Source organism: Podarcis cretensis (genome assembly GCF_951804945.1).
Source record: "Podarcis cretensis genome assembly, chromosome: 1".
Taxonomy (NCBI): domain Eukaryota; kingdom Metazoa; phylum Chordata; class Lepidosauria; order Squamata; family Lacertidae; genus Podarcis; species Podarcis cretensis.
Genome location: NC_137170.1, coordinates 16,076,046 through 16,093,375, shown reverse-complemented (window position 1 = coordinate 16,093,375; position 17,330 = coordinate 16,076,046). Strand labels below are relative to the sequence as shown.

Genomic DNA, 17,330 nt, shown 5'->3' with positions numbered 1-17,330 from the left:
ATTCTTCTAGGGTGTCAGCTGCCAGGGGCATGTGAATGCTTAGTACTGCAGGAGCGCCTTTGCATTTAGGGAGTTTGGAAATGCACTGAAAGGGACTTCTAAGGTGTCTATGGGGAACTGCAAACAGTCCTTACCTGCCTTCGGTGGTAAGATGACCATAGAATCATAGAATCATAGAGTTGGAAGAGACCACAAGGGCCATCGAGTCCAACCCCCTGCCAAGCAGGAAACACCATCAGAGCACTCCTGACATATGGTTGTCAAGCCTCTGCTTAAAGACCTCCAAAGAAGGAGACTCCACCACACTCCTTGGCAGCAAATTCCACTGTCGAACAGTGAGATTCTCTTGGCCAATGAGATTCTCTTCTGCCAAAAAGGCAACTGAGAGTGACCAGCTTTTGTCTGATAAACAAGTTTTCTGTACAGGATGGACTGCTGTGTAACCAACTTTAAAACGGAACTTTTAAGTGATGGGGTTCAATAATAATAATAATAAAGCTGATTGTAGAAAGAACTTCACTTACCATCACGGGTCACATCTACAACATAGAGGCCTTCTTCAGCACCAATTGCTATTCTATCTCGATCTAATGGTAGTAAGGAGAGGGGGGAGGAAACCACTATTAATATAAACAGGTTTGAAAATTGCGGGCTTCTGCTGTTGTAATGGAAGGGACCCATTTGATAGTGATAGTGACCTGGAGGGACTTCACAACTGTACCGGCTCCCCAATTTATTTCTGGGCACCAATGAAAAGAAATTATTCTAACCTTTAAAATCTCCAGTGGCCAGTTTATCTAATGGAACTAACATTTCTGTACCAGACTCCATGGACACAGAAGTCACTAGAGGATGTTCTACTCTAAATTCCTTCTCTAATTTAAATTGGTGGGGAGAAGGCTTTTTTCTGTAGCAGTGCCCTCCCCCTTTACCAGGCTGGTCTCATCTTCACTTTCTGAAGCAAGGAAGAAATTTCTATCCCAGCAAGCATTCAGAGGGTGAAGAGGATTATTGTTTTAACCAGCCTGGCAATTTACATTGCTACAGCTATACGCTCTATGGTTTTAAGCTGCTCTTAATATTGCATCTTATTTATTGCTCCAAAACTGTTTTTTTATGTGGTGCCATTGTGATAATTTTGGTAGCTGCCCTGAGGCCCATTGTCCAAGAGGCAGGCTATAAATATGAAAATAAATAATACCCCCAAATGAGAAGGCCTGTGGGGAAAATATGCACAATTGCATTTTAAGGCATCGTTAGTGTATGAGCTAGCTGTTTTTCCTTAAGCCAAAAAGCAATGGGCATAAGAATAAGACGATTCATTCAAGCACTGCAGATGCCTACTGCAAACAGAGTTAATCATAATTAGCTTTTAAAAATCAATTAGTAAATTTCACACTACTAAGCTTCTCTGGGCACATATGCAGATGAGGAAAAATGCACGAGGATGGCAGCACAGGCAACACATTAGCTCCATCTGCAGCTGTAACAGCAAACATTCAAATGTCTCATTATATTCAACATACCTATAATAGTAGCAGCTAAACTGGCTTTAATGAGAGGAAGTGTGCTATCATAGGCTTCCTGTGGAATATGTACAACTTGGTTTTTGAGTTTATTTTTGTGCAGAATAGATTGCAGCCCCTCTAGGATTCCAACCCACTTTCGCTTCTCGTTCTCATTTTCTGTTAGGATCAGCAGAGAGCAGGTCTTTGAAGGCGAGCCTAAGAGAGAGGCTGTCACCTTGACAGCATGAGGAAGCAAGATGAAAATATTCAAGTGAAATTTGCTGCCTCTCTATTGCCGGAGAAATACATTGGCTAAAGTAAGTGGCAAATACATCACTCGCAACGGCTTCATAAAAGTGGCAACTTCAATATACACAAGCCCTTCCAGTTCCTCTTAAAGTCTTATGTGTAAAATCCTGTTTCGTGAAACCCTCCGTCTTCCTAACATTTCCCTTAGTACAATGATTTGGCAATCTTTGCAGAATCCATTCTAATGCTGAGCTAAATTCTCACATTTACAGTATTTCGTGAAGTGGATGTTGTTTGTCCACACTATATTACTTTCAACATGATGCACGTTTAGGGGGATGATGTGCATTATCTTGTCCCACAACCTTGCATTTCTATCTAAAATGTGATCATCAGAAATATTCTCAAGAATTTACATTCAATGGGGCCAGTGTCATTTCTTGGCAATGCAATCCAAATCCTGGCTGGGGAGAGGCAGTGGCAAAGTTGCATCTGCTGCTCAAAAGATGGTGGCGGGAGCAGGCAAATCACTTCAGAGGTGGGGCTTGGCCAGCCCCACTGCTGTCACATGATAACACCAGCTTGCTCATATGATTGGGGAAACAGCTGGGAGAAAAATGTTAATCTTTGTCTAGAGCCTCGTTCCTTATTTCCACTACTTGGCTGGTATGTTGTGCTCCACAGAACATTAGGAAGTGGGCCAAAAGCAGCTGGGGGAACAGACTGCACACTTCTGAATGAGAAACAGTAAAAAAGGCATGTTTCTTGACACTAAGCATACTGACTGGAGAATATGAATAGTGCCTGGACAATGCACAAAATGCTATTGAGACAGGCACATTTCCAAGGGGCCTCTTGGAGATTATGGATACTGATCAAGAAATGTCCACAATTCCTTCTTCGTGGATGTATTATGAGGCCTGGTGGCACGATGGCCACTTGCATTAATCGTTCAACTTACATTACCCCTAACATGCTTACTATAAAAAGGTATGGAAGTCCCAACTGTGTTATGACTCAAAGCAAACAAATGAAAGGTTGGTAACATCTGTAGTACCTATGATAGATTACTAGTTGTTGCTAGGGAGGTATATGTAGGTATAGGTCCATTCAATCAATGTATAGGAATCGTTAATGACAAGAGATGCAGTCCCATACAGCAGAGATGGGGAACTGTTGGTCCTCCAGATGTTGTGAATAGTTTTGATTAGTGTATCTAACTTACTTTTTTACATTTTAATACGCTTTTAAAAATTCTTTGTTTATTTGCTCTTTAAAAAGGTGGCCCTTATATGCCAGTTGCCAAGAATTACAATTGCAAGGAAGAGACAGTTAGTTTAGACGCCTACCTGCTACTAGGCAATGCACCCTGCTAATTTATTAGACAAGGACAACAGCCTAGTCTAATGCACGTGTATGGTAGAGTTGTGCAAACCAGGGGTGGGAAATCTTTTTCTGCATTCCCTCAGGGGTAATCTGTTGGGGACCACATACTGGTGTTGATATGGCCAGAGCCCAATATGAGCAGGGACACCCTTTTTCTCTCCCCTCTTCCAGAAGGTTGCCGGGGAAGGAACATGTATCTTTTGCTAGAAGTCTGAAATGCTTGTTTTAAAAGGGATTCTCTTTCCTCCCATGGCTTTATTAATTTCAGCATTCCCACCCCTCCCCTTTTTCCTCCTCCCACTCTCTTCATCTCCCTTGGTGCTCCTTCATTCATATGAAATTAGGGCAGAGCGCTGCAGGTTGCCCACCTCTAGCATAAACCACCTTAATATATTTCAGCAGCGTCCCATTTTATTTTATTTTGCCAGATACGAGCACTTAATTTTAGTATCTGAAAACACAAATTATTCATATAAAAATTGAATTGTAAACACACAGCCTGTCCTTCACAGATCAGTTACAGCGAATTTATTAATCTTCAAGAAGTGTCCCTCTACCTACATGTTAAATGAATATTTTAAAACTGAGATTTATACTAGGGACAGACAATACAACTATTTATCAGTCATTCACTGAAGCAAGGTATGAGAAAAAGAAGTTGCAGTAAAATAAAAACCGTATTTGAACATACCCTGAATATGCAAGGAATATCTTTGCGGGTTGCATGTATAACATCCGATGCTAGGACAGAGCTCACACAAAAATCTTCATCTCTGGTAAGAAACCAAATAATTCAAGTCATTGGCATTGGATTTTACACTTATTTAAAAGTACAGCTAAAGCAAAAGCTGTCGGCCTCCTTTCCCTAGGACGTTAACACATGAACTGGTGTTAATACTTGGTTGTGCAGTTCAGGCAGACCCTGGGTACAGATAAGCTAGTTATAGCAACAAGGTAAAACATTAGGTTTTAGCAGGGAGAGCAGGTGAGGGAACAGACGAACACAGTAACAACATGTGCAAATCAAGGCTCACTCTAACGTTATTTTGTAGACCAACATGGCCATTTTGTCAAATCGTTCCCTGAAATAACAAAGCACAGTACACTATTTTGATGAAAATTAAGGGGTTGTATGCCAATTTCTAATTGCTTAATTGTATACTCCCAAAAAATCCCGCTTAAATTTACCATGCAAAGGGGGGGGGGGATGGGGTTTATCACCAAAATGACACCACCAATCCAAACCTGAGATCCAGGACTTGACTTGCAACCACTCCCGGCTGGGTGGATTTTCCCTCAGGTACATCATAGAGGAATAGTTTACAGTCACAGACAACTGCATAGGCCCGCTGCCATCCTTTCTTAACTCCTGTTGGCTTTGGAACCTGTAAATAAACAAATGCACACATACATCATTCACATCTTAGCAGATAAAGCAGAAGCGGGACCCTTGAGGACATTTCCATGCGACATTTGACTCTGATTTTTAGTGCTACAATTTTTGGTGCTATAATTTTTTTATTATAGTGCTACAATTTCTTGTAGAGAATATGAGTTCCATGAGCTTAGATGCATGTGCAAATGTACTGAACATTATGCTGTAAACATGATGCACTTATTGAAGGACCTATGACCTCCATGATGAACTCTGGAGTGCTATGGATCATGGAGCTATAAGAAACCAAACGGCATGCATAGTCATATGTGAATTCAAGCATGGAAATGCTAGTGTGTCTGGAAATATAGATAGATAAAGAAACTCCAGGGAAGACAGATTTTTTTAAACATTCCTCTTTTACAAAACATTCCCCTTTTACAAAATTAACTTAAGGATGTGTGCACTTCAGCCTTGCAACTGGAAAATATCAAAGAGCGTAAGATGATGAGAACATTTATCTCTCCCTTTTAAAGTTTGGCTAGAAACAAACCTCTCTCACCCAGAATTCTTTCTCAACTTTCAGTCTGTGGCAATCCAGCTGCCAGTTTCCAGAACTTTTTATCAAATCACCTGCTGTGCTCACTAGTATAAAGATTAGCACTAAGGGGATTACTATAAATTGTAAACAAAGCCTTGGGGCTTTATCATAATTTGGGAAGATGGATGGATAGAGAGAGAATGGGTTTTCGGCACAATTCTAGGGAAGATCCTCTTATGCAGTTTGCCCCTTCTAGCATGTCAGATACTAGTGCAGAAGATACTAAGCCGTACGCCAAAGGAAAAATATTTTTGTAATATACTAAGATAATCAAATGCCTTCCAGCTACTGCTGCTATAAAGAAGCAGTACGCTAAAATGACACAAGGCAAGATTGTGTGTTTTCTTCCCTTTAGCTTCTGCATAAAGTTTGTATTTTCAGTTGGACTTTTCAGCTTGGAATTCTAATGCCCCATCTTATGTGATATCAAACACACAGAGATTCTTTTCTCATATATACTTGCGCGTCTCTGAAAAGCAACAGTTATTTTTTACACTAGTCTGCTGCTTAGTTAAGTGACAAAGCTATTGACATGTGCAACTTTCCATCTAGCTTTGATGTAGGGTGGGCCTCACAAGTTCATGGAGCACACCACAATTACAGTACATTTTAGGAGATGCAATAGGAACCAAAAGCATACCAAAACCAACAGGAACCAAGAAACACAGATGATTTTGGTACACCGTGTTCTTTCGGTACCCTTGCTTCCTGTTTAACTAAACCAAATCCTTTTTTCTAATCTCTGCATTTTGCTGAAGTGGGGGTATGAAACCTGAAAGAAAGGTGATGTCTTTTTAAAGCAGTAAAGAATAAAATGTATTATATCTCTATGACGTGAAGTGCAGATTAAACAAACAAAGCCCTCCTTTCAGGTTTTATACCCCACCTGAGCAAAATGCAGTGAAGAAATAGTTACACAATATACTGTACTTTTTATTGTACACTTCCATGCTTAAACATTATTATTTAATACGGCACTGAATGAATTAATTGAGTTTGTACCTAATAACCTATGCCAATCAAACTACTGGATTTTGGGGTAAAAACACAGTAGTGTTTTTAAAGATAGGTGGGATTCAATTAACACTATTGTTAGAATCATAATTCTCTCCCTGCCTCTGCTCCTGTATAATTTTCCTACCTTGACGTAGCCTTTGTAGGCTGTTCCTATGCCTCTTTGAACATCTACCCCAAGGGGTCTCTTGGCTTGCTCTGGAGGTATAGGGCAGACTTGTGGTGCGCTGTCCTTGCAGGAAACATGGCATGCAAATGAACACACTAAGAAAGAAAAGGTGAACTTGTCAAAGTTCTTTGCTGTTACACAATAAAACCTAAAGTTCAGTTAAAAATAAGGAGCACAGCATCATACAAGTACAGTGTATTGCTAGCATGAGGCTTTCTGATTAAAACAGTTGACACATGTGACTGATAACACAGCTTCAACTCTATGGGTCAAAATGGAATTGGAACCCCTGCAATCCTCTCTTTAATGCCTCGCCCTTCCTGAAAATTTCATGGGCTCACATTAGTAGCGTAAATAACCCGCTTCTGCAGCTGACCCTTCAAATATGGTGCAAATGACAATCACATTCAGCTCCTCTGCAGTCACTTTTAACTTCTATTTTAGATCACCCAGCCTTTTGCTTTAAAGAGGCATAGAACCATTTCCTTCAGGTAACTGTCTTGCTGCAATAAAGATGTAAAATTGATGCTGTTAAGTCTCTGAGTACTTAGAAGACTTAAGCCAACTTACCATCACAAGCGTAGCCCTGTCTAATCAATCCCACCATGAGGGAGGTGCAGTGGCTGCACTGAGTGGGGCTTGAAAAGGATTTGATACTGAGTTGATGAGCTTTAGGCTGGAATATAAATTCAGGGTAAATAACATTTTCAAAAGGTTAATAAAATGACAAGTAATTGTAAAATTGTATCAGTGGCAGAAGTTCCCACTTCAGTGGACCTTGATTTGAAGAGGTGGCCCTGGTTATGCCTTCATTTACTTGCAATGGAATTTCAGCAGGAACCATTACTCCTGAACTGTGTACTGATTATTATTATTATTATTATTATTATTATTATTATTATTTGAGCATCTTTTTGAAATAATACTCAATGCAACTTACAAAATGTTTAAAATATGTAGAGATCTAGCAGTTCAAATTCTCTCTTGTTAACTATAATACTTGTAGGAAGTAATGCTAAAAAATACACTTAGCTGCATGGTAGAAGCAGTGGGCGACACAGTTCTGAGACTGGGACTCCCTTGCTCTGCCATTGGGAGATGATCTCACCACCTATATGAGGGCAGAGACGTTTGCCCTTATATAAGTGGCTTGGCTTACTGCTACATCTGAACCTAGGCTACTGGTTGCTTTGACTTGTTCTAGATTTCAGCCAAGGTGTGCTTTGACTTCCTGCTCATGGTTTGTCTGAGGGAGGCAAGCCACAGGCCCATGTTCAGATGCAACTCTATGCCATACCACGACTTAGGTAAGAACGTGATAAGAATACTGCTAGGTCAAGCTAAATGCCTATCTAGTCCATCATCCTGTTCTTATAGCATCCAACCAGATGTCTGTGAAAAGCCCTATGGGAAGCTCTGAATAGAGTGGAAGCAGCAGGACCAGGACAAGAGTGAAGTGATCAGTGTTTTTACTAAGCCTTGGTTTTGCTTAGCACACTGATCAAGTGTGTTGAAATTGGTTCTTTCACTGGTTTTTCAGCACTGAAAGCTCTCTCTCGGGGGGGGGGGCATATTTGCTACCCACTCTTCATGGTGACGGGTGTGTAACAATTTTTAAATGAACACAGAAAATATACTGTGGTGGATTAGCATTGAATAAAGTTTTGCATCATGGCAAATTTTAACTATATGCAGACCAAGCAGACCAGAACTGCAACCTAAAGGAAATCTATTCCGGCACCCCAACAAAACTAAAGCAATGAGTAAGGACACCACACACAGGAGTGTTTAATAGCACAAGCCTGCACAACTTGCAGCCTACAAAATCATACACAGCTGATCTGCCCCATACTGGCTTATAAATGGGATATAATCATTTTCATATCTGCACCCCCCAAAAAAAAAGTTCTAAGCAAAACAAGTCAACAAGTGCCCCCTACCTTTGGTACAGCTAGAGAAATGGACTGAATGGTGGGGGAAGGAGCAGCAGGCATCCTCTGAAGCCGATTTGGTTCCTGAATTGCAAAAAACTACAGCTGAGCAATTAAAGACTTCCAGGATCCAATATGCATTTGGTTTGGCAACAACTCGAGTATCTTTTTTGAAGGTGAGTAAGAGCCGATATCACAAAACGCAGCATTGTTCCAAATTTACTAGAAGCAGGTTTGCAGATCAGAAAGACTCATAGGAAAGCCTGCACTCTAGCAAGCAGCAGAAGGTAAACAAGGAAGAAGATGGAGCTCAGCGATACACAGGGACCCAGGGAAAGGGGAGCAAAACAAAAGGGAGCTCACAAAGCATGTACATTTAAACACTGACGCAAGTCAACACAGAAAGAAGCTGCGAGGAAAGAAAATGTTTTCTTGCGGACTAATGGCTGTAAACATACATTTGTAAATTTAGGGCTCCCCAAAATGCTTTAATCTGGATTAATGAAACAACGGCGGCTTACTTCTTGCTGCTGCTGCTGCTCTGCAGTCACAACAGATGTTGATGGCGAGACCTCTGCTTTAGAACCCTGTGCCTCCTGCTCACTAACGGAATTTGTCTGCAAAGTGGGTTGGAGGAGAGGAGATAGTAAAGGAAGTTAGCTTCCAGCAACGGATCCCTGAGTAGCAGAACAAAACCAAGTTCACCTGGGGCACAAGAGCCTGTCTGCTCAGAAAATGCTTTGTGTAGAGCATTCTGCTGAGCTCTGTAATGTCAAGCTAGTTAACACCTACACTCTAAAAGGAAACCCTCCACCAACAAAGGCCACAGCTATATTAGATAAGTGGAGTTGGCTGATGCTGAAAACTCCCAAATTGTGAAGTTATCAGTTCATTCTGAGATTAAGGTAAAATATTAATACATGGCCTTCAAATACCCTTTGAAGGTTACTTCTAACTCACTGTAGGAACAGACAAAATCAGATCTGCCTGGCAAGGACTTACCTCCATACAGCAGGTGTGTGATTACACTGTGCTTGTGTGTTTTGGTCTCTCTGTATGCCCGTGTATGTACCCACCCAATCACCATAAAATAAGACTTACACAGTATCTACTTCGTTCATTATTGTTAAAGGCTCTTTAATGAGCATTAGATATGGAGACAGTACTAATGATTTCTGTATTTTAAAACAAAATGTTAAAAGATGAAATTTCTGGTGGGGAGGGGAGAACAAAACTGAAGACTTAGGAGGAAAATGCAGAAATGCACTATTATGTTGCATCTAAATAAAGGATAGAAAATGTTATAAAAATAACCCTTATTTTGCTGAACTACATGGCCTCCTCATTTAAGATTTAGAACTGGGTTAGGTAATTCACTTAACAAAAAGAAAACACTGTTCAGCAGCTAGAAGATGTAACACACACAAAATTTCATTCAAATTTTAAATGGGAAAATATAGTTATTAGTAGCTGCAGAGCTAAGGTGTATTTAGAAGAATCATTTTTTGACTCTTAGATAATGGGCCTTTAAAAATGCTAATATTGTTACCAAAATGAAATTCCGCACTTTGGAGCTCTGAAATCTTACATAACAGAGCTAATCTTTAAAAATAATAGTCTTTTATAAGATACTGTTAGAGAAAGAAAGGTCTTAGAAAATACGTATGCTACAGTGGAGTCCATGTGCTATTCGTCTTATAGCAGGTTTCAATGGAAACAGGAAAAGTTTGGGCCCTGTCACTATTCTGCTGTCCACAATACAAATTGCTCTAAAAAGCATAAATCACCTTTAATACACATTGTAATTGCCACAGCAACTTCAAATGAGCAGTTTACAAGAGAACTCTTAGGAAATGAAGCTATTTCTATTTAGTCAGTTAATCTTCAGTATAATTTAATAAGCATGTATAAAGGAAACTAAAAAAAAAGGTCACTAGTTTAGGATGGCAATTTTACACATACAGGTTACAGATTAGGGAGGTAAAGCCATCAGCATGAACTTACTTCTTCCCAAAAGGCTAGCAGAGAAGATGAAGACGAGGAAGAAACATTGTCCTTGTTGTAATAGATATGAGAGGATAAAATTGATCACTTTTTACCCAGCAACAAACCATCAGAGCGGTTATTAGCAAACTAACTAGGTAAGTTAGTAACTGGCAAAGTTTGCAGACTGCAAAGGCAACATTTTCCTGATATTCCCAAACTGTGCATTAGCAATATTAAATATTCCTCATAATACATCTGAACAGTGTTTGCTGTCGAATACAACCAACAAAATGTTGTCAGAGAAAAAAGCAGCTCTGACTCGGTGAGTGGCCTTGGGAAAGTTCCTAGCACACAGCCTCCTTTTCCCATCTGTAATACTGAAATATACTGATCTGTCTCAGCAGCTATTGCGAGGTCAAATGAGGTAAGGAACTCGAGAGTAAGTGCAACGTACAATAATAAACATTTCCTGCAGATGTATATAATGAAGGCAGATATTTGATCTTCATAAAAAATTCAACGCCTCACTATAAAGGGCTTTTAGATCTAACGTAGCAAAGATCTTTCTACTTCCCAGTTGTCGGTAACAGCTAAGGTTTGGCACAACTTGTGATTGCATTCTAGTTTGTTTTCGAAGAGGCTGCAGAGTGGGTGGAGAGCAGCACACAGCACATCCTTCTGCAACAGCAACAAACCAGCGCCTACTTTCTGTGAGATGCAAGCAGCCTCTCGACAAAGACTTGCAGCCAATTTATCTTTTCCCCGGCAACCAACATGCAGTTTGAAAAGGAAATAAGGAAAGCCAGGAAGTTGCAAGAATAGACAGAATTGTAGTTCCAGTGATCGCATGTGAAATCGTAGAACCAAACTCCATACAGGTTTTTATCTGAGCTGGGTTGTGACACATATCCTCTCTGGGCTTTATGAAATTCCAGATGCAGATGACTAGGCACTTGGAAGTAAGTCATACATCCCCCAAGGAAAGCAAAGTGGCATACAGAATTAGTCATGTCAGGTTAAGCACTCTTGATTTCTACTGACTTGGGAGTTTGTTCTATAAAACATGCAGAGTGGAAGAGAATTAAAAATACTTTCATTAAGATTTCATTTTTCACCGTGAATATGATTGTGCTGAATTTGTAATATGACTCTACACAGCATTTATTATATTACTATTGTATCTTGTGACCTTCTCTAAGCTTTTGGCTTGCAACGCATGAATTATATGATCGCTTGGTCTGATCAAGCAAGGCAATTGTTAGCATTCTTTTATCTGTTTGTGACGGTCATTCCAATCCCATTCCAATCAACAGATGAATTTCCATACAATAAAACAAATATGCAACCCATTAAGTATTGATAAGGACACTGAATACAAACTGTGCTCAAGTATGTGTTTCTGACAAACACAGAATTCATTAGTTTAAGTAGGTGAATTTATCAAGAACAGAATATATATATATTTTTTCCAGTGTCTAGCTACTAATCTTCAGTCACATCACCTAAAAGCTGAAGAAAGGGCCTATGTTTCCTGTCAGGCAAGCTGTAACTGACAGGTTTTGCAGTCTGCTTGGTCTGCTGGATAATTTAGTGGAGTAGCATAGCTTTGGGGATGTTCTTGTGATTTTATTTTTCTATAACCCATCTGTCTTTTAGTAACACTGTCATGTATCTCCTTTCCAACAGAGAGAAATAAATGAATGGAGTTGAGGAACATGTGGGCCTCAAAATGCTGTTATAATACAACTGCCATGATATCGGCCCATTGCCAAGGTTGCTAGGACTGATGGGAGTTGTAGTCTAACAACAGTTAACTACTGCTGTATGGGATGAAAAACACACACACACACACACACAGAGAGAGAGAGAGAGAGAGAGAGAGAGAGAGAGAGAAAGAGTTGGGAGGTCTGAAAAATGGATAAAGGTGGGCTCTCCCTTTGTTTAGCCTTAATGGGAAGTGGGTTTAATAGACAGCTCAAGGGAGGTGAACAGAGGCTAAATAAGCACGTATATATTAATACTGTAAGAGGAGCCAAACAGATATGGACCACAGAATAGGATATTTAAGTTTATGTTAGTGAAGAAAAAACACCCATTTTTCTTCTTCCACGCTGTGCTCTAACTTTAAACTACCAAAAAGTAAACTTCCAATTTACATGACACTTTACAGTAAAAGCAAAAGAGAGGAACCCTGCCTCAAGGAGCTTACAATTCAGATTGCTTGGGGACAGGATCCTTTTTCTTTATGAACTGCTATTACCTACTTCAATATCGTATACCATATTTTTCGCCCTATAGGACGCACTTTTCCCCCCTCCAAAAATGAAGGGGAAATGTGTGTGCGTCCTATGGGGCGAATGCAGGCTTTCGCTGAAGCCTGGAGAGCGAGGGGGGGTTGGTGCGCACCGACTCCTCTCGCTCTCCAGGCTTCAGGAAGCCATCCGCTAGCCGTGGGAGACGCAGCTCTCCCACGACTAGCAGAGAGCTTGCCTGCACCCAGAAGCTTGGGGCGCACTGAGCTCCGCACGCCCCAAGCTTCGGGCTTCGCGCAGCGCTCCGCTAGCTGTGGAAGAGCTGCACGACTTCGCGCAGCTCTCCCACGGCTTGCGGATAGCAGCCTGTTCTGGGGGCTGGGGTCGGGGGAAACTCGGGCTTCCCCTGCCCCAGCCCCGCACCTGGGGGGGGGGGATTTTTTTTCCATTATTTCCCCCCCAAAAAACTAGGTGCGTCCTCTGGGCCGGTGCGTCCTATGGGACGAAAAATACGGTAGTAAGCGAGTCTGAGTTAGAAAGAGATGAACCAGTTTTTGAATGTAATTATCTGTATGTACTTTGTTGCATACACTGCTATGATATCCCCACTTACTTGCCTTTCCCCCTAAACTAAAAAGGCTCAAATGTAACCCTTGTAGGGGAGTTACACCAGCCCCTTGGCCATTGTGGCTGCACTCTTCTGAACCTTCTCCAGGTCTAGCAATATCCTTTTCAAGGTAAGACAACCAGAACTGTTAACAGTATTTCAAGTGCAGTCACACCATTGATTGATGAAATGGCATTATGACACGGGCAGTTTTATTTTCAATCCTTTCCCTAACAACCCCTAACATGGAATTCACTTTCCTCACGGGTGCCTTGACATCTTCATTGAACTATCCAATAAACACTAGCCCAGATCCCATTGGCATCTATGCAAAATTAGGATTTTTCTCCCCAATATGCTTAACTTTACACTTGCTGATGTTGAACTGCATTTGCCATTCTACTCCCCGTTCATTCTTTTGGAGATCCCTTTGGACCTCCTTTGGATTCCTTTTTGCAATTCTGATGGTATCATCAGAAAAACACAGCTACCTCACTTCTCACTTGTAACTTTATGTCATTTGTCAGTATAGATCCGGCTATCCTTCTTGCTCCACACTCCTTTTTAACATCCCAACTCACTATGTTTCCTGTGCAAAGGTTTAAGGGTGCTAATACTCACTCTGAAAGTCAGATCGTGAGCAAGAGGTGATGTATTGAAGTATTCAAAAATAGAATCCTGGAAGTCTGAAAGTTTGAGACCTGGAAAAAAAAAGCACAATTAATTAGTCATCATCCCGCTATTTTGTTTTTTAAAATTTGCAACCATCATCATGGTGGTGAACAGTATTAAATAAAATTACATTCCTAAAACAACTACAAAGTGCATCACAAATTAGTAACTCAGAGTAAACCATCGGCATAGCTGGATCACCCCTCTGGGAAAGCCTGGGTGAAAAGTTGAGTTTTGAGAAGGTGCTTTAATGCTAATACTGTAGGTCCCCGCCTGATGTTTGCTGGAAGCCTATTCCAAAGCCAGGCCTGAACCTTGTCTGGAATGGGTCTAGATAATGTGTATCTTCCAAGAATGTCTGAATCTTGATCGCCTTCCCCCAAAACAGGGCATTTTCAGCTAGTGGATAGCTGTCACAAACTGCTGGTATTGGGGTGACTTTTTTTAAAAAAAGGAATGGCGATACCAAAGCCTCTTTAAGGGCAGTGGAGTCCACCCCCTTGTGTAAAGGCATGTAAATCACCTCCAGACCCAACCAGACATACCCTGCTGTCTTGATTTGATTAGTCATGAAGGACAGTGATTGAGAGGGCACTTAGCTGTATGCATAGCTGCAAGCACCTTGAGGTCTAATAATCTGAAACTGACCAAACAAAACAGGGCAAGATGTTGTACTGGCGGCCTGACTAGGAAGTGTCATAGTCATGACATCAAGGTGAGTGAGTTCTATCCTCAAAGTGTCATGCAAACATGGCACAACAGACCTTTGAGGAATCCAGTGGTGATCCCTCCATGGACAACTGTTAGACCACCCTGTACAGTTCCACTGGGAGACTACTTGAGGGTGCCATGGAGGCACAAGGTATGTTTGCTGTCCTCACAGCCGCACTGAGTAAGAATGATTATAACCAGTGCTCAGTCGACCTCAAAGTTATTTCTGCCACCTGTGTTCTGGTTATCTGGCCTTTTTCATTGCTTCAGAGTCCCCAGAGTACCAGGAAGCTGTACAGTGACAGAGTAGCTGAAGAAGTGTGCATGCACACAAAAGCTTATACCCAGAACAAATTTAGTTGGTCTCTAAGGTGCTACTGGACATTTTTTAAAATTTTTATTTATTTTGACTGCATCAGACTATCACGGCTACCTGCTTGAATCTAGTATCTACTGTCCATTCTACAGAAAGACAAGGACCTCAACAGGATTTAGTGTCTACGTTACCTGCATCTGTCCTGTATTTCTCCTCCAGCTTCTTTTTTAAAGCTTCAACTTCTTCCAAGAGTTCCCGATTTTTTGTTTCAGATTCCTTTAGTTTGCTAAATGGTGAAATGGAAACCTTGAAACATTTGGAACATAATAAAGCAAAACACTTTTCTTTGCCCTTGGGGGGCTCCAACGGATGTGGATTTGCTCAAGCTCTAGGCTGCTACACTGCCCAGTTTCAGAAAGAGAAGCCACGCGTCAGATGTACAAAACCAACTTCAAAAAAGCTTGCCAAAACTGTGACACTTCCTAACAACATGACACTTTCGTGACCCATAATCCTGCACATGCTGGCTGGCTGGAGGAAGCCAGCTGCAAGTCTCTAACAGGGACAGGGATGCCCCAGGGCTTGCAGAAAATAACAACAGGCTAGCCAACCCACCACCCCCCCCCGCCCCGCACTATGACAAAAGCCAATGCAAGAGCTCTAGGCTCAGGCTGCAGGGCTAGAATGCCTTGGCTTCCTGGCTGGAATTTGACCTAGGGTATCATGAGGAAGGAAATGACTGCTTGCTTGGCCACCTTTTTCCTCCGTCTCTCACAATCCCGATTCTTCCTCCTACACAGGAAATTAGGGAAAGGGCTACTTCTTCCCTTGAAAGAGAAGCAGCCATTGTGGTGCAGGTGCTGATGGAAGTGATATGGGAAATGGTGCGGAGGTGTGGGGAGGTGAAAGGTGTACTGGGGAGGGGGGTAGAAAATATGACTGGATGGGTTCTGCGCTCCATCCACCCATCATGACTTACAACTGAGAAATGAAAAGCAGGCCACAGAATTACATGCTTCTTTCCCCCAGCTTGTGTTGTGTGCAATTCTTCCTCCCTGCCCTTATGCTAATAGCCAAAAACCATGGCTAAGCGTTATGACCATACAAATGTTAACCATGACTAATGCTTGCCCATTTCAACCCCTGGTTTCAAAATGGTTGACATCCCTATAGTTAAAGCTTAAGAAGGTGCTGCAGGAAAAGCAGGGAGATAAGAAGGAGGAACCCACATCTTGGCAATTTGCTTTCCAAATAGACTTAAGGGCATTAGCCAGCATCCAAAAAGTTATGCAAATTCACCAAAGGGCTTTGCACGGCCAGTGGGATTATTTTTTACTGTTGTTTCTCAGAGCGACAACCCCAATGGCAAATCCCAAACTGCTTTTCAAAGCTTCCCCAAGTTTGAAAGAGTTCCTCGCTTTCCCCTTGGGCAGGAAGGAACTAGTTGCATTGTTCTTTGGATCTAGGTCAACCTCCCCCAACCTCGTGCCTTCTAGACATTTTGGACTACAACTCACCCCTAGCCCAAACTGAACTGGCTGGGGATGACAGAGGCTGGTAGCCCAAAACACCTGGAGGGCACCAGGCTGGTTGAGGGCTAATCTAGGCCGCTATGCTTAAACTGTAATGCAAGGCAGAGGCTTGGGGCTGTTTATTTTGAGTTCTTAGACTCCCTGGCACATACACGTACTTTCAGAAATATGCATCAAAAAGTCAATTACATAAAGAATTACATGAATGCCATATTTTATATCAGAAAAGCAAAATTAAAGAATGATCTGAAACATTACCTTTCAAAGGACAGGTTGGCATCTTTAACCTTCCTTAACTCTTCCTGGACCAGCTGTTTGGCACGTATTTCGGCATCGAGAGCAGATTGCAGCTCCAACCTTGCTGACATATCCAACTTCTGACTACGTCTCACTTTCCAGAGTGGGTCCTATTGCAAAAAGCAATGGTTAATACTGCTAAAGAATTTATCACATGTGTTTAAATATTAAAAGCGATTAAAAGGCTTCAGTTGTATTCATCATCGTTAGCGAGGCTTGGGTGGAGGGGAGATGAGATCTTAAAAGGAAGACAGCATTCAGGGAAGAACATTTGTAATGCATTTCAACTTAAAAATTGGGGAGGTGGGGGTGGAGTGCAGCTGGAAAATGTAGCTGAAACACAAACCAAGCAGTTTTACATTGAGAGCAAGAGCTGACCAAAAAATCCCCAGAGAATGAATTGACCAAAATATTGCCCTTGAGGGCCCCTGGTGGCCTGCAGGATGGATGTAAATACAGAAACAAACAAAGCCAAGGAAAAGTTCAAAATTTTGCTTCAAAGGTGCTTCAAAGAGGCAATTATTGGATTGATGATTTGCCAAAATCCACTTCACTGTGGAACTATCTGCTATCCTTTGTAAACAGATAAAATCACCATTTTCCCATTCTAGCCTTACATTTGACATTATTTTTTTTCATATTTTAATGTTTTTATACAGATTAGACTGTTACATTAGAGTCTCTAAAGAGCAACTGAGGCAGTAAACAATGACACTGTCCAAAG

At 41.4% G+C, this 17,330-nt stretch overlaps 1 protein-coding gene across 6 annotated transcripts in view; it reads right to left on the bottom strand.

The window, feature by feature from the left end:
- CDC42BPB (CDC42 binding protein kinase beta) overlaps positions 1-17,330 on the bottom strand; it is a 97,529-nt gene that overhangs the window by 15,978 nt on the left and 64,221 nt on the right. For 2 of the 6 annotated variants that reach the window (XM_079980230.1, XM_079980231.1), the window contains exons 19-30: positions 16,568-16,716; positions 14,969-15,063; positions 13,700-13,779; positions 10,238-10,288; positions 8,755-8,850; positions 8,243-8,317; positions 6,873-6,978; positions 6,261-6,397; positions 4,389-4,528; positions 3,835-3,916; positions 1,527-1,743; positions 525-587 (exon numbers count right to left, since the gene is read on the bottom strand). In XM_079980230.1, coding sequence (XP_079836356.1) covers positions 525-587; positions 1,527-1,743; positions 3,835-3,916; positions 4,389-4,528; positions 6,261-6,397; positions 6,873-6,978; positions 8,243-8,317; positions 8,755-8,850; positions 10,238-10,288; positions 13,700-13,779; positions 14,969-15,063; positions 16,568-16,716 — 1,291 coding nt within the window. The remainder of the gene's footprint in view (positions 1-524; positions 588-1,526; positions 1,744-3,834; positions 3,917-4,388; positions 4,529-6,260; positions 6,398-6,872; positions 6,979-8,242; positions 8,318-8,754; positions 8,851-10,237; positions 10,289-13,699; positions 13,780-14,968; positions 15,064-16,567; positions 16,717-17,330) is intronic. The other 4 variants (XM_079980234.1, XM_079980235.1, XM_079980233.1 and 1 more) reach the window with 3 other exon arrangements.